A 20,514-nucleotide genomic window follows, 5' to 3' on the forward strand; every position below is an offset into this window, starting at 1 on the left:
TCTGAAATTGCAGAGACTTGATTTGATCGAAGTGTTGAGTATTGGAAATTAGTTATGGTGTCTACTGAAGGATCACTTTTCGTTTTTTAAGGGTTAAAATCACGTATTTTGACTTCTTTACTTCATATGGTAGGGTAGACTCAGAAGACGTCCAGGTTATACGACTTTCATCAAATACGCCATTTGAGTATTTTAAATAACTATAGATAGATATCTTTATTTATTTCGTCCAGCGTACGAAACTTCTCTCCCCTTCTTCCAAAGGACTAATAATTGGTTAGGAAATTGACGAAAAATGAGTTGTGTACTTGTTGGCATTATTGGATTGTCAAATCAGTTTTTAAACTTGAATATTAGACGCCAAATAAATGAAGATGGTTCAACAAATAGCTAATTCGATTAAGACGTCTTTTCTTAATAATATTTAATTAAACTATTTTATCTTAATGACAACTGTCACTAAAATATGCGAGCAACACATACATTATTGTCATTAATTTAATAATTTTTTTTTTCCATATCTAAGATTCGTATAAATAAGTTTTAAAAGTTAAAATATTTCTGACAAACATGACTCTATAGTCGGGAAACTTGAATTCGAGACAATTGTTGGCCTAATAGTGTTAATCGCGATAGGCATGCAATATATCTCTACACTATTGAGGCAATTTTAATATATTGATTAGAAAAATAAAGACCTATAATTTCAGCAGACCTACAAATGTCTTAAATTAGAAAGAGAAATTATACACATTAAATAAAGTGGTCCATATATGACACAGACAAAACATATACTCATTTTTGAAATATTGATTCATTTTATTTTGCTTGAATTGATTCATGATACCGTTGTATGGAGATTATCAAGTAATATATATATATATATATATATATATATATATATATATAGATTCGTATTTTGTTGTTGCTTGATAGAAAATTGAATTTCTCCACAATAACGCATGTACTAATGTCATTAACAAGTATGTGCACAGCTTATTTACGTATCTATAATCAGTTTAAGATGCTCAAAATATAGTTAAAATTATATTTCGTTATAGATTATAAAATTAAAGCGTGAAAATTTGATTCTTTAAAATTTTATTTGAATATGCATTTTACTTTGAATTTTTTTAGAAGTTTTGTAAATAGAAGTAAAAAAATTATTATAAGCACGTTTATAAGAATTTGAAAATCAAAATTTCAAAATCTAATTAATAGACATTTAAAGATATTTTTAAAAAATTTATGATAAAACCAACAAAAGTAAACTTTTTCTTGTTATATAAGACTTTCCCACCTGTCTAATCACGAATGTGACCTTCAGACTGGGAAAATAAAATATTGTTTGAGGGTCCAACAATAAGCTAAAATCTTATCATTAACAATTAATCACCACTAGCTTACTCTAAATCCATAAAATATTATCTAAACTATGTAAAATAATAATTAATTAATTTCTTGCAATATTTAATAATTATATCCTCTACCAAAAGCTAAAATCTCTTAATTATCATAAGTTCATTAACTTTACTGTAAATCTTCGCAATGCATAAAATATTATCTAAACTATATACACAATTAATTAACACAATAGCTTTCATAATGTACACGTTTCAAAAGTTTATAAGGAGATTTTCCTAAGATGTATCTATAACTTATGTTATGACAACTAATGTATTAAAAATTATATCCGTTAAATATAAATTTTGAATTTACTTTAGTATATTTCGTATATATATACCTCTTCTATTTTATTTTACTTGGTCCCTATTTTATTTTAGTTGTTTATTTTTTAACAAATCAAGAAAGTTTTGAATTATTTTTTTCATATTATCCTTAATTAAAGATTTCTTAAAAGATTTATCATACTTTGTTAGCCTCTATAAATAAGGAGAAACGTACCCGACTTAATCATATACTAAAATCCAACATTTCGAAGCTTTCTCTTTGTTGTTATTCTTGAAAAAGAAAGTGTCTAAATTAATAAATTTGAGCTACAAAATAGCTTATAATATAATGTTTTATAGTATCATGGTTATATTCTTCATTTCTTTTTTGTTACTATTTATAAATTGTTGTGAAGGGAAAGTGCAATTACCAAATAACATGGTAGTAAAAGCAGTATTTGCATTTGGAGATTCAATAGTTGATCAAGGAAGTAATAATTATGTATCAACTATAGTAAAGTGTAATTTTCCACCTTATGGTAAAGACTTTAACGGTGGATTGCCCACCGGAAGATTCAGCAACGGCAAGACGCCGCCGGATTTGATAGGTAATCATCTTGTTTTTATTGTTATATCGAGAGTTATTAGTCTTACGTATATATGGTAAGATAAAACTACATGTACTATTCTCCTGGTTTTTCTGTTTGTTTTTACAGTTATATCGAGAGTTACTAGGCTTACGTATATATGGTAGATGAAACTACATGTACTACTTTCTTGGTTTTATCTGTTTGACGTATGTTTTAAGAAAATGTCTCTTTTCATTTTTCACAGTTCGTTTATTTTCAATTTTCTACGTGATATGTTTAAGATTATAAGATTAAAGATATTTTAATACATTTTACATATCTTTGATTTAAGATAATAGATTCTCAAAAATTTTCTTTACTTTTTTTAAATTTGGTGTCGACTGATAAAGTATTATTTAGTGCTAATTAATAAAGTTTGTTAAACTTAATAGGAATTTGCATGGCTCTTAATTAGCGTCATGGCTTTAGTGACGTATTACATGTGTTTTTTATATGTTTTACTTAAAGTGAAGTTTATTAATAATAATTTCTGTATTTTTATAAGATTATGGGTAATACTATTTATTCGTGAGATTATATTAAATATGTCAGTATTATTATATCTTTTAAGAAGAATTGAATCGTGTCGTCCTTTAAATTTTCATCAAATAAATTTGTTGCATAAGATTTAAAAAAAATTTCTTACACTATATAGTCGATTCTCAATACAGTAAACGATCGAGGGATAATGGATATAGAATATGCAAAAATTGTATATATTAATTCATAAAAGCATATCGTTAATTAAAATTCCATTTTCTGAAGAAACAAAATGCATTATTTTATATATAAATTTTTTTTGTCTATTATAGAATGGAGTTTCTCGTGACCTTAACATTTATTAATATACACAAAATTCAACTGTATGCAACTAACTTGTTAATTACAACTGTATTTAGTAGTTAGGTTTAAGCATTTATACCTCAAAGAAATAAAATATATAATTTTTTTCTCTTCTACTTTGTTTTGGAAAATGGATGTGTTGGTTACATAGTGGCCATAAGTGCAAATTAAAATCAAATTGTGACAAAACAATCTCAATATATTCTTTGATGTCATGCACCTTGTCAATTGAATTTAATTATTAATGCAAGGAATATTCTTTATTATATTATAAAAGATTTTTAAAAATTCAGGTTGTGATACAAATAACATAAATTGCAAATTTAACCATTTCAGTTGAAGAATTGGGGATAAAAGATTTTGTGCCAGCTTATTTAGATCCAAATTTGAAAATTGAAGATCTCATAACTGGAGTAAGCTTTGCATCTGGTGGTTGTGGATATGACCCTCTTACAGCTACCATCGTGGTAATTTTATGTGATTCCCATTGATTTACTCGTAATATTTGTGTGATTATAAAATTTAAAAAATAGCCACTTCTTGCAACATATTACAAATATAGCCATATTTACAACACTAACCATTTTTGTCATGCAAAGAAAATTGAAATAAAAACACAAACTAAGTTTTGTTCCTTTTTTTTCCATTTTTGTTTATGTTAAATCAGTCAGCTATACCTCTATCAACACAATTAAATCAGTTTAAAGAGTATCTTTCCAAGCTAGAAGTGCTAGTTGGTGAAGAAGAAGCTAATGATATTTTAAAAAATAGCCTTTTTTTGGTGGTTGCTGGTAGTGATGATCTTGCAAATACATATTTCACTGCTGGAGTTCGATTAAAGAAGGATGTTAACTCATATACTGATCTCATGGTGGCCAAAGCTTCTGAATTTGTCCAAGTTAGTATACCTTATACTTGCTATCTTTTCCAAATTTTTATTTTATTTCCAATTTGTTTAGAAAACCGTCAGAAGTTGTCATGATTCATGTCTATGACACGTATTGTCTACTTTGCATGGTGATGTTCATAACGGAGAGCACGCGGATAGAGAAGGACTGAAAAGCTAGTTTAGTTTCTAGACTGTGCACATGATATTTTAGAGGAATTTTATATTGAAGTAAAAGATGAAAAGTAAAGAGTTTTACGAGAGATAACAAAAGTTCATAATGGTATTCAATGCTTGGGCTCAATAGTGGTGTAACAGATAAATTTGTGAAGTCTGTTGGATCAAAGCAAACAATACGTGTCAGAGTTGTGAAAAAATTCTCAATATATGAAGAGGAAACATATAGTTATTTATTTCTAATTTACATATTAAATTTTAGTTGATTCATTTTATTTTATTTTATTTTTTTCTTGAAGGAATTGTACAATTTAGGAGCAAGAAAAATTGGGATATTTGGAATTCCACCAATAGGATGTGTGCCATCACAAAGAACACTAGCTGGTGGGCCTCATAGAGTGTGTTCTGAAGAATACAATGAAGCAGCCCAATTGGCCAACACAAAATTCTCTACTCAAATCCATTCATTATCCCAAAAGTTGGCCCAATCCAAGCTTGTGTTCTTAGAAATATATAATCCTCTTCTTGATCTCATTGTCAACCCTAAAAAATATGGTAAAATACACTAATCCCTCATTTATCAATAACTCAATTTATTTTGATCTGCTCAAATCCAACCTAATTCACATGTTTGACATCTCTACTTACATATTCTGGGAATGTCAGATAGGCAGATTGAGTTGAATCTGAACGGATCAAGATGATTTGAGTGATCGGTCTAAAATTTATTTTGGTTAAAACGCGTTGGAGCAGTATGACTGATAAACGCCGTACTAAGTTATACTTTGTTTTAAAACATACTAATTTTTCTTTCTTTATTATTGTGACTATATAACACATCAAACAAAAGAAATATCTTTTAAAAATATTTGATGTGATTACAATTTAATTCCTGAGTGGTCTAGTTAACAAAACTGCCAACAAATACATATTTTGTATATTTAACTACAAATAAACATATACTATACAAGATACAAAAAATATATTCATGTACTCAGTGTATATGTTTTGTATATTTTGATCATATTGGTAAATAAGTTTGTTTTAACTGTATATAGTGATAGATTTCCCAAAATATTTTGACTAGATTTTTCGTAGAACAATTTGGGATACCTAATAGGCCAACGAATGAGTTCGACAAGTCATATTTTCATGAGATCATTTTATTTTTTAGACTCTTTGTGCTTCTCCTTTTTAATCTTTATTTCTTATTTTTTGTTATTATGATTTTGTTGTAGGATTTGAAGAAGTTGATAAAGGGTGTTGTGGCACAGGAAAAATAGAAGTGACAGTATTATGCAATAAATTTAGTGGGACATGTGAAGATGATACAAAATATTTATTTTGGGATAGTTATCATCCAACTGAAAAAGGTTACAAAATTCTTGTTGATCAACTCCTCAATAAATATGTCAACCAATTCTTCTAAATGAAGAGTTTGACTTTAAAAAATAAAACTAAATCAATCAAGATGTATATTCACCTAGTTTGTTAACTTTGAGTCAAAAGTCTAAAAAAAAAGTGCAATTAATCCATCCTTCATGTGTTTTTTTTTAAAAAATAAAATATTTATAAAGCTTACTTCATGTAATAAGACATTGAAATTCAAGTATATGTGATTGATAGTTCATTTATGTATAATTCAAGTGTTTATGTTGGAATTTAATTTAAAAATTGTTCATAGTAATGTCCTTAATTACTAATTTTACTTTTTTCAGAGTTCAAATCTAATAGTTAAAATTTGTTTGATGTAAACAAAATAAGATATATAATATATGTTTCAAAATTACACAAAGCATTTTCATTCATCCTTAATTCTTCAAACATGTGATAGACGAGCATGAAATCACTCACTATTTGAGAAAGCATTTTATATCACAATGAAATTTTCAAATTAGAATTTGAATTAATCGAACCTCAAAAATAAATAAAAAGACAACTATGGACTAATGCTCTCGTACCATCAAATCACATATTAAACTTCAATGTTAAACCTCTTTTGATTAAGCTCAATGAATGTAAATGGTTTAACAATTAACAAACAGCTAACTCGATTAAGACATTTTTTTCTTAAAAGATATTTAATAAGCTTAAATTGACTTATTTCCAAAAAGACAACTTTCACAAAATGTGATGTGACATATATATATTATTGTTCATTATTATGATAATATTAATAAGAAAATAAAGACTTTTTAGACCATACATATACACATCTTAAATTAAAAGGGAGAAAAAAGTGGTCTATACTAAATATAGCCTAATACATGTATATATCACACCAACTAACTCCAAACTACCATTATTTAATGTATAAATCAAAATGTTGGATGTCATAATTTGGAAGAATTTATTCTATCTTAGCACTAATAAATTTTTTTCCCTTAAGAGAGAGATGAATTAGTAAAGGGATATAAATAATATGTTGTTCCAATCAATTTGTTGATTGGTATATATACCATAGTTACAATAAATATATTTATTGATAATAAATTTTTCTACAAAAAGTATTTAGCAATAATTGAACTGATATCGTTGTATTCAAAATAGCTAAAACTTTTACGATATTAGTTATAAATGTTCATTTTTACAATTATCATTAAGTATTATATAACGATAATTATATTATTGTCACTAAATAATCATCACTGAATCGTGAATTATTGAGGTGTATACTCTTATTAATTCTCACAACAGTTGTAGGCCTCCATGTTATGAGAAATCTACCCAATATATCACACGTAAGACAATTTGATAGTGATGTTTTAAAAATTTAATTAAATTGTGTTGTATATCACTTTTTTAAAAATAAAAACATTGCGTTGTATATTTTCAATACTCTATAGTTTATATCATTAGTCTGTCTCTCTTATTATTATTATTTTTAATAAAAAAAAACTTCACTAGATATTAGAGAATGCTATTATAACACGTTTGGTTGCATTTTTTAATGCAACAATGAAATTGCTAATTTTGAATATTATATTTCCGAATTGAATATCGTACTGCATTATTGAATTGAATTATTGTAGTTACTATAGGTTATGGATTGAATATTTTATTGAATATTCTATTTCTAAATTGGATACTAAAGCGTTGGATCAAATATTGTGTTTTTGAATTGAATATTGTTGCTACATTAGTTTTGAATTGAATATTTTGTGTTTCGTATAAATATATTAGGTATTAAAGTTTTAAACTGAATATTATAATTTTGAATTAATCTATTTATAAAAGTGACGAGTAACAATAGACGACGTAAATGTAAAAGGTATTTAGAAAGTTTCCTCACGAGAACACTTGTACAACTATAATTAACAAGTCCGTGTGCATTATTGTTTTTTATTTACGTGTCTATAATTAGGTTAAAACATTCAACATACATATGAAGTGACTAAATTACAAAAGGAAACTTTTTTCAATCTTCTTGTGTGTATCTCGTGAACACACATGTCCAATTATAAATTTTCGACGTGGACATCCGATATTGATATGATACAAATTTTAAATATATATAGGTAATTATTTTATAATAAGTTTAAATATTCAACTGATACGAAAAAAAATGAGGTAAATGTTCAAATAATTATTTTGTAAGTATGTCATTTTCAAAATAAAAGTATTCTTACACTATGCGTATAACTTAAACTCCTTTATATTCCTAGCCGCCTCTATACTCAACTCCAACATTTCAAAGCTTTTACAAAAACCTACAAATGTTCTCTCTCTTTTTTTTTTTCTATTTATGCAACAAAAAATACTAATGGTGTATAAGATCATGGTTATATTAAACTATTTTATTTGTTTTGTATTAATGTCAACTATAAGGTCATGTGAAGGGAAAGTGCAATTACCAAATAACGTAGTGGTAAAAGCAGTATTTGCCTTTGGAGATTCAATTGTTGATCAAGGAAATAATAATTATATTCCAACTATAGCAAAGTGTAATTTTCCACCTTATGGTAAAGACTTCAATGGTGGTATTCCTACCGGAAGATTCTGCAACGGCAAGACGCCACCGGACTTGATAGGTACGTAATTAAACACACGTATATATTTTCTTCGAAAAATGATCATATTTACCTTCACAGTTACCCCTTATATACTCTTAACAGAGATAAGAATAAATACGAAGTGTGGGGGTAAATTTGACCATTTGAAGAGGAATAGTAATATGATATATATCAAATAATGTTTAAAATACAAATGTAAAATTTAAATTATTGAACTTTGCATGATAAGGCAAATAAAATTCTTTACTATAAGATATTTATCCAGGATGATATTGAAAAATGACAAATAAAAATAACACAAAAATTGCAAATTTTGGCCATTTTCAGTTGAAGAACTGGGGATAAAAGAGTATATACCAGCTTACCTAGATTCAAATTTGAGAAATGAAGATCTCAAGACTGGAGTAAGCTTTGCATCTGGTGGTTGTGGATATGATCCTCGAACATCTACTCTGGCGGTAATTTTAAATCTTATGATTTTAAATTATTTTAAAATCTGAAATATCTCAAAGTTAAGAAAATAGCCATTTTTGCAACATATTTAAAATATAGCCATACTTAACAACACTAGCCAGTTTATCACTCAAGAAAAAATAAAAAGGAAACACTAATCTTTGCTGCTAATTTTTGTTTTTGTTGATCAGTTAGCTATACCTCTATCAACACAATTAAATCAATTCAAAGAGTATATTGGGAAGCTAGAAGGATTAGTTGGAGAAGAAGAAGCCAACTATATTTTAAAAAATAGCCTATTTTTAGTGGTTGCTGGAAGTGATGATCTTGCAAATACATATTTCACTCTTGAAGTTCGATTAAAGCAGAATATCGACTCATATACTGATCTCATGGTGTCCAAAGCTACTGAATTTTTCCAAGTAAGTATACCTTTGTAGTCGAATTTTAAAGGTGTCAAACATGAACCAGTCAGATCAATGAGTTTCAGATATCAAATGGTTAAATTGATAGTTCTTTATAACTAATTATCATAAATATTAATTTGCATTACATTTTGTGTTGATTCAATTTTTTTTTTCTTGAAGGAATTGTACAACTTGGGAGCAAGAAAAATTGGGATATTTGGAATTCCTCCCATAGGATGTTTGCCATCACAAAGAACATTAGCTGGTGGGCCAAATAGAGTATGTGCCAAGGAATACAATGAAGCAGCCCAATTGGCTAACACAAAATTCTCAATTGCCATTGATTCACTATCAAAAAAGTTGGCCCAATCCAAACTTGTGTTGATAGATATCTATAATCCTTTTCTTGATATCATTGTCAACCCTCAAAAATATGGTACTATATACTTATCCTTCTATAAATTCATGATTTATTCTAAGGACGCCAAATAAATAGGTTGGGTTAAATTTGGACAGATTAAGATAAGCGCGCTAAAAATTGGACGAGTTATTGAGTTATCTAATATATAGGGATATTAACCGTTAGGATGATATGATGTAAATTAATTGTACATGTCTTTAGAGTGATCTGATAACAAAATTTTCCTTGTGTTCTTATTTTTATCAATTTTGTTATTGTGGATTATCTTTTTTTTGTAGGATTAGAAGAAGTAGAGAAAGGGTGTTGTGGCACAGGAAATATTGAGGTGACAATATTATGTAATAAATTCAGTGGAACATGTGAAGATGATACAAAATATTTATTTTGGGATAGTTTTCATCCAACTGAGAAAGGTTATAGGATTCTTGTTGATCAAATATTGAAAAAATATGTCAATAGATTTTTGTAGATGATGAGCTCAATCAAGATCAAGATTATGTATCACCAAATTTGTATAGTTTGGATCAAAGGTCCAAACTTTTTTTTGTTCAATTAATAGTTCATTTATACACATCCAAGTGTTTATGTTGGAATCTAATAAAAAAAATATTGTTCATGTCAAATGGTTGGTAAATAGTGGTACCTACTTAGCTAGTAATTTACTAAGTAATTAATTTTTGCATTGTACTTGCCAATTTTGACTTTTCGGAGTTAGTTAAAAAATTTGACATAAACCAAAATTGTTCATTTTTGGAAAACTTAATAAAGGACAAAATTAACTTCATGCGTCTATTTGAAATTGAAATGTTTTTTTTTTTAAAAAAAATCTTATAAAAATAGAGTCTATGTGTAAGGTCTACATACACCTCGTTTTCCCTACACATCACATGACATTAAAAATTTTTTAGTGTTAATTAATTAACGACAATAACTTAATTTTCTCTAGATATTTCAATATTGTATCAGGTTCAAGGATTTTAATCAGTGAATCGATGCAATTCTATGGCTAAATGTTGATTTAAATTATGAAACTTTATCATTTCGGCCTTTAGGGCTGAAAATTGTGAGGTTTAATGTTTAAATAATCTCAATAGAGACTAAAACATAAGATACTTGTTACATGTTTGTAATGAGAGGTGATAAATATTTCGTAAAATAATTGATGTGCACACTATAATTGGCCTAGACACTAGGATTATCAATTTTTTTTCAATCATTATGGGTTGTTCCTGTTGTCAAATTAAAATGTGCTCCCGAAAGTCTAGTTTTTTATGATATGAAAGTCCATTTTTTTGTTGTTAGGAAATTTGTGTTTGTCAAAGTTTAGAATAATTGATTGAATGTTACTTTATATATACTTAAAATTATATTGAATATATTGTTATTATATATATGAAAAAACACTTATATGAGATTTAATTGCATGGATTTGTTTAATTAAGTCGTATTGAGGAATATTATAGTAGTTAGATAGTTACTTTACTTACTTTTCTATGTATAAAAAATTAAATATAGGAGTATTTGGTGGTGATTTAACTAATTAATCCAAATTCTTTTATCACACTTTTCTTGTTGATTAGCACGTTTTCCCTTCACGACTCTCTCTTGTTAACACAAGAATGTGTTAATTAGTTAACATGAACTATAATCGAAATCGAGTTTAAGTTCTATCCATTAATAACCTTTGATATATTTACACAATTAGATATTTTAAAAATATTTAGATAATTCTATTTAATAATACTATTCTGTAATAGAGAATAAACTATTAACATTGAAATATAATACCTAAAATGAAAAAGAGTGATCATCTATTATGAGACCTACTACTAAAATCGACATGTGGAGAGCCAATACACATTTCAAATTTACTTCTATCTTTGTATAGTAGAAATATCGTTTCTGAAAGATAAATATTTGAACACTAAATTATAAAAAAATTAACAGATATAAAATAAATACAACAATCGATACTATTTTTACAGTATCAATGCATACAAATTAAACTCTTACGAAACGTGTTCCCCCATAATATGACGAAAGTTCTCAACGTCTTTAACTTCCATTCTAACCCAAACGTAACAATTTATATATGACGTACGTATTCTTTTGTGTAACCTATCTCTCTCTATATAAATATTTTATTAATTTTTCAAAAACCACAAATTTCTTGGAAAAAAAATCTATACATTTTTTTTACTGCATAAAATAGTAATAATGGCTTTATTATGTGCTGTTTTTATAATGTTATTTATTTCATGTGAAGCAAAGTTGCAATTACGTAAGGACATAAATATAACGGCTCTTTTTGCCTTTGGAGATTCAATTGTAGATCAAGGAAATAATAACAATTTAATTACTCATGCAAAGTGTAATTTTTTACCTTATGGAAAAGATTTCATGGGTGGTAATAATCCAACTGGAAGATTTAGCAATGCCAGGACACCAGCAGACATGTTAGGTATACACACTATATAAAATGTAATATTACTTATGCCGAATTTAAAATCTGTATAACTCGTTTAACCATATGATCACTAATATTTTTTCTATTTCAGTTGAAGATTTTGGGATTAAGAAGCTAATGCCAGCTTATCTAGATTCAAATTTAAAAGTTGAAGATTTAAAAACTGGAGTAAGTTTTGCTTCAGGAGCTTCTGGATTTGACCTTTTAACTCCTGTTGTCGCGGTAACTTCTTATTCTATCTAGTTATTTACATAACAGGAATTAACGACAGATAAATTTAGTAGCTAAACAAGTTCTCAACTAATTCCACTTCCTTTTTTTAGTGAATAATGATTACCTATATATTTTCTTATATATATTATTTTTTTATTTATGTAAATTAGTCAGCTTTACCACTATCAGTACAATTAGCACTTTTTCAACAATATATTTGGAAGATGAATGGATTTATTGGTGAAGAAGCAACAAAGAATATTGTTAAAAAGAGTCTTTATATAGTAGTTGCTGGAAGTGATGACCTATGTAATACATATTTCATGCTCAAATTTCCAAGGAAAATACAATACAATGTTGACTCATATACAAATCTTATGGTAGATGGAGCTTCCAATTTTATCAATGTAAGTATATATAATACCTATATTTCCCTCTCCTTTTTTTCACCTTGTGATTATATATTGAGTTTTTGGTGCCCCTGTCATTCATAAACTAGAGCATATATGTCCTTCACTCTAACGGAAGGCTAAATAGGGACACATAGCGCAATCTTATTCGTCGATAAGTGTCGAATCGGTGGATAAGATTATGATACGTGTATGTCGTGTTAGTACGAAGGATATATATGCTCTAGTTTTTGAACTGTAGGAACACCAAAGTTCCAAAAGTATGATGAAGGATATTTGCATATTATTTACGATTTTTTGGGATATATCTGTCATTTTTCCCTTTGAAGCATGAACTTAAATATAACCCAAACATTGAATCGATTTTATGATTATAATTTTATTTCAAATAATATATATATTTTGATTGTTATTATTTTATTCTTTTTTAGGATTTGTACAATATGGGAGCAAGAAGAATTTGGATATTTGGGCTTCCACCAATAGGGTGTTTGCCATCGCAAATACTGCGAGGTGGAGGTCCATCTAAAATTTGTGTCAACGAATACAATCAAGCTGCTCGAATAGCAAATACCAAATTATCAAATAAAATTCATTCATTAAACAAAAAATTGCCTCAAATCGAGCTTCTTTATATCAATATTTACGATCCTCTACTCGATATTATCGCCAAACACAATAAATACGGTACAATATTAAACACCAATCTTCTTCAATTCGTAGATAAATTTTACATCAATCATATTTTAATCGACTAATTTTTCTACTTACTTATAAATTTTAGGTTTTGAAGATGCATTGAGTGCGTGTTGCCAAGGAAGGAATGAGTATTTGTTATGTGACAACGTTACAAAAATATGCGAAAATGATGCAAATTATTTATTTTGGGATAGTTATCATCTCACTGAGAAAGGTTATAGGGTTCTTCTTGATCAAATTTCCAACTAATAGTCTTATTGTACTAAACATGAATTATATATTAAGATTTGATTATCTAGTTAATAATAATTCGATTAATTTAAAGCTGAAAAATATTATGTTACATTTCATTCTACTAGAATTTGATTGTTGTAGTATAATTTAACATGATATATCAGTGTAATTTAATACAGGTTACTTACTATTTATCTATATTACAATCAATATTATTAGCCAAAATTACTTGTAATTATTTTTAATCAACTTAATTATATGTATATAAAAAAGTTAATTATGCCATCAATCCATATAATTCACGGACTTGCTAACTTTTTGTAGGAAAAATAGGAGCCTCCAAAATTTTGAACTACTTAAAATTTAATATGTCACGGGAATACTATTTATTTAAATTATAAATTAATATTAGTATTAGATAGTTTTACTAGTTACTTTAAGTTGTCAATTAATATTATTATTAAATAAAATTATTCGTAATTACCTTTTAAATAACTTGACTTTGTATAAATATTTCCTATATCAAATTATATAAAACTTAAACTCTTACATTTTTATAGTGTGTAGTTGTTATATATGTAGTTTTAAAACCTATCTTTTCTACTTAATCCATCTTAAATAATTACGTAGTTTATCACTAATTAAATTTTTTTTATCATATATTAAAGATACACATATATGTATTTTTAATATCATATACACTATTTTCGTGAGAGAGACTAACAAAATATAATGTATGTTAGATACATATAATACACTCTATATGAATCAGGTGTGATTTGCATGTATCTTGAATACAAGATACATATGAAACTGGCGAGCAAGATCTGTCATGTATCCAAATGCATGCGTATCCACTTTGATACAGTATATCTAAAACAAATTATCTCTAATTTTAACCCAATATATCGTTAGATACATGTACATACACCAAAATCTATTAAAATTCATAATATTACAAACTAAATGTATCTAAATTATTAACTCTTAAACTAGTAAGATTTCTATAAGTTTTCTTTTTATAACGTGACGTTAAATTCAACAAATTTTAATTAAAAAAAAACCTCCTATCCGACCCATTGAAAAGTAGTTATATATGTCTTGATTTTCTTTCTACTACATAGAGGCCATTCTTAAAGTTGCATTTAGTGATGTAGAATGAAATTGCACATGCTGTATCTTTAGTGTTTTTTGCAGTTGTTAGTTGAGGGTAGGTATACTCACTTAATGCTTCTTATCTTTCAATCCATGTGCAAATTACTATTGTCCGTGATACATGTTTTATAATTCATATCCTAGAAGGAAACTCTAGTTTCATATTTCATCGTTTTAATTTATCTGACATATATAGTTTGACCTTAAAAAAATGATATTTAAAATCTATGATCTTAAATATTGTTGGGTTATATCTATTGAAGCTTATAAGAAGTTTAGAGTTAGATGTTTTCCAAAAAGAGATTGGAGTTAGGATTTTTAATTTATAAAGGGATAATGTACAAGTACCTACTCAACCTATGTCCGAAATTTCAGAGACACATTTATACTATACTAAGGTTCTATTACCTCCTGAACTTATTTTATTAATAATTTTTTATCCCCTTTTGGCCTACATGACACTATCTTGTGGGCCTAATTCTGATTGACTTTTTTTTCAAGCTAATGCCAAGTAGGGCGAAAAGGGATAGAAAATTACTTATAAAATAAGTTTAGAGGGTAATAGGACCTTAGTATAGTATAAGTGTGTCTTTGAAATTTCGGACATGGGTTGAGAGGGGCTACTTGTGCATTATCCCATTTATAAATTTTGAGGTTCGATGTCTTCTTCTTAATGTGTTCAGGATTTTTACGAAGGGGTTTCAGAATATGAAAAAATAAATATATAAATAAGTCAAAGAACATTAAATATTTATTATATATACATAGAAAATAATTTTAACTATGCATGAACACTGGTATTTGCTTTCAAAGTACATTAAAGTGTAATTCTTTTTTAATTAAACAGATAAATAAAGGAATAATGTCACATAAATCGAAACGGGTTCACTAGTAAATTGATCTTGAAAGCAGTTCTTGCTGTCCTCCAGCAATCACAATTCACAGTTGGCTAACTTGTCTAAAAGATACAATATACATTTTTATAAAAATAATGGGCATGTTGGTGGATGCTGACCTTTCTAATAAAGGAAACATTAAATTCTAATTAGGCATTCATAAAAATGCAATCTTTATTTTGCAGTAATAATTTAATAAAGCATTTACTCAGCATGATTGAGTTTTTGAAGTTAAATAGCATTAGTTCTTGTGTGTTCTTTTCCACCAAAGCTAAAAAGTTTACACTTTTATCAATGAAGTTCTACTTTTACAAGATTTGTTCTTTTTTTGTGTTTTGTATAAGTGTTTGTTATGCAATAAGTCTACCTCCTAATAAGTCTATTCCAGCAGTGTTTGTTTTTGGAGACTCTATTGTTGATACTGGTAATAATAATGGCCTTAAAACTATAGCTAAGGTTAATTATCCTCCTTATGGTAAAGATTTTATGGGAGGAATACCAACTGGAAGGTTTTCTAATGGCAAAGTCCCTTCAGATTTCCTTGGTAAGAAAATTTTATATATTGTACAACTATGTTGCTCGGACTCATAAAAAATGTCGAGGGATGTGTGTTTGATCCTTCAAAAGTAGTACATTTTTTGAGGATGCGACACTGGTGTGGCAACATTTGTAGAGCAGCATAGTTGTAATGTCCTAAATTTCTATAGTTTGAACAGAAAGGACTATAAGTAAGTATTTTTTGGAGGATCCGATACAAGTGCAATTACATATCTATAGAGTCTTGAGCAACATAGTTGTAAAGTCCTATCTATCTATAGTTTGAATAGAGAGGACTATATTGTACATCTATGTTGCTCGAACTTTTAAAACATGTCGACTGGTGCATACTGGATCCTCCAAAAGTAATGCATTTTTGGGAGGATCCGACACAAGTTTGTAGAGTCAGCTATGTTTCTCAAGACTCTAAAACAATGTCGACAGGTACATGTTGGATTGTCCAAAAATAGTGTGTTTTTGGAGGATCCGACACGAGTGGAACAACATTTTAGGAGAGTCTGAGCAACATAGTTGCAAAGTTGTATCTATCTATAGTTTGAATGAGGAAGAGTTTTCTTAGTCTCTCTGTCTTTTTTTCAGTGGAAGAATTGGGAATAAAAGATCTTTTACCAGCATATCTTGATCCAACTTTACAATCCGAAGACCTTATCACAGGAGTTAATTTTGCTTCAGGAGGTGCAGGATATGATCCTCTAACATCCGAACTCGCTGTACATAATCTTTGTTTTAGTCATTGATCAGTGTGTTCTTTTACAAGCATTTTTCTTGTAGTTTCTGAAACTTAATGTGTATATGCAGAAAGTCATCTCATTAGATGGCCAAGTGATACTATTCAAAGAGTACATAGTAAAGCTCACAGAGTTAGTTGGAGAAGATAGAAAGAATGAAATCTTGGCAAATAGCTTATTCATGTTGGTCACAGGAGCCAATGACATTACCAACACTTATTTCGGAATGCCTCTTCGAAAATCTTACTATGATGTTCCATCATACGCTGATCTCTTGGTCAACTTTGCTTCCAGTTTTGTACAGGTAATATATCATTTCAACTCAATCTGAATTTATGACAATGTTCAAGACTAAATAATGATATGTTGTTGTTCATAATTCTGAAGGATTTATACGGTCTAGGGGCACGTCGTATTGGTATGTTTGGCATACCACCAATCGGATGTTTGCCATCGCAAAGAACACTGAAAGGAGGAGAAGAAAGACAATGTGTTGATAACTTGAACCAAGCAGCAAAATTGTTCAACAACAAGTTGGAAGCTTACTCAAGTTCTCAGGGAAACAAGTTACCTAATTCAAGATTGGTATATGTAGATACATACAATGTGCTACTTGATGTCATCGACAACCCTCAACGATATGGTACAATAATGTCTGTTTTTTGTTTTCTTGAATCGTTAAATGTACAAGATTTCTCATATTTTTGTATGATTGTGTAGGATTCAAGATTACAGACAAGGGATGCTGCGGCACGGGGAAAATAGAAGTTGCAGAGTTATGCACATATACATGTTCCAGTGATACTGATTATATTTTTTGGGATAGTTTTCATCTTACAGAAAAAGCATATAGACTTTTAGTTCATCAAATTCTTGTCCAACATTTAAATAGCTTCTTCTGATATATATTCCACATGCATAAGTCCAACAATATGTATTTTTTTTAAAGTGTACTCAAAGAGAAACAGAACATTAGTCATTCTATGTACTATCCTCATTGTTTGGTTTGCAAATAATTATACAAGAATTGTATTAAATGGATCGATACATGTGTCATTTTTTATGTTTATTTCCTTTTTTATTGATTAAACGGAGTACCTGATGTGGTAATAACATAGTTGTTATCATGTTCTATCAGACATTGTATAAGTTTGTGATTACAATGAACAGACTTCAGATTTTGAACTTACCATTTGTTGAGTTTCTTTTTAATCCAAACAAATCTTCCTTTAGTTTAAATGAAGCTCTAAAAGACACTCATAGATCAACTTCTTTCCCCTGAAGGCTTTTTCTCCGGCTCCAATCTCATATGGTGTTGTAATGGATCAAGAACTTGTTGTGACTGGATCCCTCAAATTGTTGTATATATAGCTCTAGAAACAAAGCTCGACATGAGCCAGTATATATAAAGGGCAGCTCGATGCATTAATCTCTTACTATGTATGGGGTCTGGTAAGGGCCGTACCACATTTCAGTTTGACATGAGTCAATATACCCAAAGTCAAGAAGGTGAATTACATTTCTTTTAGCTGAACTGATTGCTGAAGGGGGATCTAGGAAGGATTTTTCGTCTTGACAATCGGCTGCAAAACCAAAAAGGCAGGGAAGGACATGGTAGGTCGTTGAGAGTATATTATATATGTTGAGGAATGTCGGTTCCTGGCCAAAGACGGCCTCCTTTGTGTCGTATCTAGGCCAAGCCGCGAGAATGGTTACCTCTGGTGCTATAATAACCGGCAGCAAGGACAAATCAAAATCCAACCAGACTACTTTTTTGATATGTTTTATGCATTAGATCATAACCAAAGAAGAATCTTTTGAAAATAATGTGCATTACGCAACAGATATAATAGTTCATTTCATTGAGAAGACATAATAATGTTCTTTCTTGGCTAAGTTGTCACTACTCTAGAAAATCGACATGGGGAGGTACAATCATTTAATGCAATGTTTGATATCTGTTGTATTCGAATAACACTCATGTGATGAGCCTTTCTACAATCAGCTTGTGACTAAAGTAAATGTGGATGTTGTCCTATCAAATAAAGCTAAACATTAAATCAACAAGCAGTGCAAGCATTTACTAACCATGATAGCCCTCAAGTTTTCTCTAGAAATTGACTTCTTGATTCTTACAGTTAAATACTAGTATTAGTGTGTTTTTTCCTCCATGCTCCGAGAAATGTATTCAGCTTTATCGATGAAGTTCTTCTTTTTTGAAAGACATACTTTTCTAGTGTTTTCAAGCATTTGTTATGCAGTACTTCTACTGTGCAATGTCCAGGCAGACATGAATGTACCGCATAATAAGTCTATTCAAGCAGTGATAGTTTTTGGAGACTCCATTGTTGATACCGGTAACAATAATGGCCTCACAACCATAGGGAAGGTTAACTATCCTCCTTATGGTAAGGATTTCATGGGAGGAAAACCAACTGGAAGATTCTGTAATGGAAAAGTTCCTCCAGACTTGATTGGTAAGAAGACTTTTGACATATAATCATAATTTTAATTGTCTATAGAGAATAAATAGTTCATGTTTATCTTATTTCAGTGGAAGAATTGGGAATAAAAGAGCTTTTACCAGCGTATCTTGATCCAACTTTACAAGCAGAAGACCTCATCACAGGTGTTAATTTTGCTTCAGGAGGTGCAGGATATGATCCTCTAACATCTGAAATCGCGGTATATTTCTTTCCTTTATTCATTTTTTTATGTGTTATAAGTTTTTACGCTTCTTATATTTCTGAAAACTTTCATATGTAAATGCAGAATGTTATATCATTGTCTGGTCAGTTGAAAATGTTCAAAGAGTACATAGTAAAGATAGAAAGAATGAAATCTTGGCAAATAGCTTATACATATTGGTCGTAGGTAGCAATGACATTACAAACACATACTTCAGTACGCATCTTCGAAAATCCTACTATGATATCTCATCATATGCTGATTTTTTGCTCAACTATGGTTCTAGTTTTGTAAAGGTAATATAACATTTCAACTCAATCTGAACTTACGGAAATGTACAAGACTAAATAATGAGATGTTATTCATGATTCTGAAGGATTTATATGAGATAGGGGCACGTCGGATTGGTGTTTTTGGCATACCACCAATCGGATGTTTGCCATCGCAAAGAACACTGAAAGGTGGAGAAGAAAGACAATGTGTTGATTATTTGAACCAAGCAGCACTATTGTTCAACAGCAAGTTGGCAGCTGACTTAAGTTCTCTGGGGAACAAGTTACCTAATTCGAGATTAGTGTATGTTGATATATACAATCTTCCACTTGATGTCATCAACAACCCTCAAAAATATGGTACAAATATGTCTTTCTTTCTCTTAAATATCAAGGATATTTCCGTTTCTCATCTTTAAATTGATTGTGCAGGATTCAAGATTGCAGACAAAGGATGCTGCGGGACAGGGCAAATAGAAGTTGCAGAGTTATGCAGATTTGCGTGTTCCAGTGATTCAGATTATGTCTTTTGGGATAGTTTTCATCTTACCGAAAAAGCATACAGGCTTTTAGTTCATAAAATTCTTGTCCAACATTTAAGTAGCTTCTTGTGTTTAAGACTACAAGATTAAAGCATATTTTGGTACATTCAATGTATCTTTATTTTAAAACCACAAGATTCCTAAGTGTTTACT

The 20,514-nt window shown here is 29.0% G+C and overlaps 3 protein-coding genes and 1 pseudogene across 5 annotated transcripts; all 4 read left to right on the forward strand.

The window, feature by feature from the left end:
- Positions 1 to 1,765: 1,765 nt before the first annotated feature.
- Positions 1,766 to 5,846, forward strand: LOC101250113 (GDSL esterase/lipase EXL3). Its single transcript, XM_010322136.4, has 5 exons — positions 1,766 to 2,278; positions 3,479 to 3,609; positions 3,810 to 4,040; positions 4,505 to 4,760; positions 5,444 to 5,846. Exons 1-5 carry the CDS (start codon positions 2,020 to 2,022, stop codon positions 5,632 to 5,634), a joined length of 1,068 nt encoding a protein of 355 aa, XP_010320438.1. The 5' UTR covers positions 1,766 to 2,019; the 3' UTR covers positions 5,635 to 5,846.
- A 1,901-nt stretch (positions 5,847 to 7,747) lies between these two features.
- LOC109120085 (GDSL esterase/lipase EXL3) lies at positions 7,748 to 10,122 on the forward strand. Its single transcript, XM_019213462.2, has 5 exons — positions 7,748 to 8,236; positions 8,546 to 8,676; positions 8,863 to 9,093; positions 9,259 to 9,514; positions 9,778 to 10,122. Exons 1-5 carry the CDS (start codon positions 7,951 to 7,953, stop codon positions 9,966 to 9,968), a joined length of 1,095 nt encoding a protein of 364 aa, XP_019069007.2. The 5' UTR covers positions 7,748 to 7,950; the 3' UTR covers positions 9,969 to 10,122.
- Positions 10,123 to 11,378: 1,256 nt separating this feature from the next.
- On the forward strand, positions 11,379 to 13,720 carry LOC101268758 (GDSL esterase/lipase EXL3-like). 2 transcript variants are annotated; one of them, XM_019213509.3, is made up of 5 exons: positions 11,379 to 11,960; positions 12,058 to 12,188; positions 12,350 to 12,586; positions 13,021 to 13,276; positions 13,374 to 13,720. In XM_019213509.3, exons 1-5 carry the CDS (start codon positions 11,717 to 11,719, stop codon positions 13,535 to 13,537), a joined length of 1,032 nt encoding a protein of 343 aa, XP_019069054.1. In that variant the 5' UTR covers positions 11,379 to 11,716; the 3' UTR covers positions 13,538 to 13,720. The 2 variants fall into 2 exon arrangements, with proteins under 2 accessions (XP_019069054.1, XP_069152608.1); XM_069296507.1 differs by lacking the exon at positions 12,350 to 12,586.
- A 1,910-nt stretch (positions 13,721 to 15,630) lies between these two features.
- LOC101250400 (uncharacterized) lies at positions 15,631 to 20,490 on the forward strand (annotated as a pseudogene). The gene is made up of 10 exons (XR_011220500.1): positions 15,631 to 16,117; positions 16,711 to 16,841; positions 16,930 to 17,163; positions 17,247 to 17,502; positions 17,580 to 17,755; positions 19,015 to 19,336; positions 19,414 to 19,544; positions 19,632 to 19,843; positions 19,924 to 20,179; positions 20,252 to 20,490. The product of XR_011220500.1 is annotated as an uncharacterized protein (transcript).
- The last annotated feature ends 24 nt before the right edge of the window (positions 20,491 to 20,514 follow it).

This window comes from Solanum lycopersicum, chromosome 4 (genome assembly GCF_036512215.1).
Source record: "Solanum lycopersicum chromosome 4, SLM_r2.1".
NCBI classification, from domain to species: Eukaryota; Viridiplantae; Streptophyta; class Magnoliopsida; order Solanales; family Solanaceae; genus Solanum; species Solanum lycopersicum.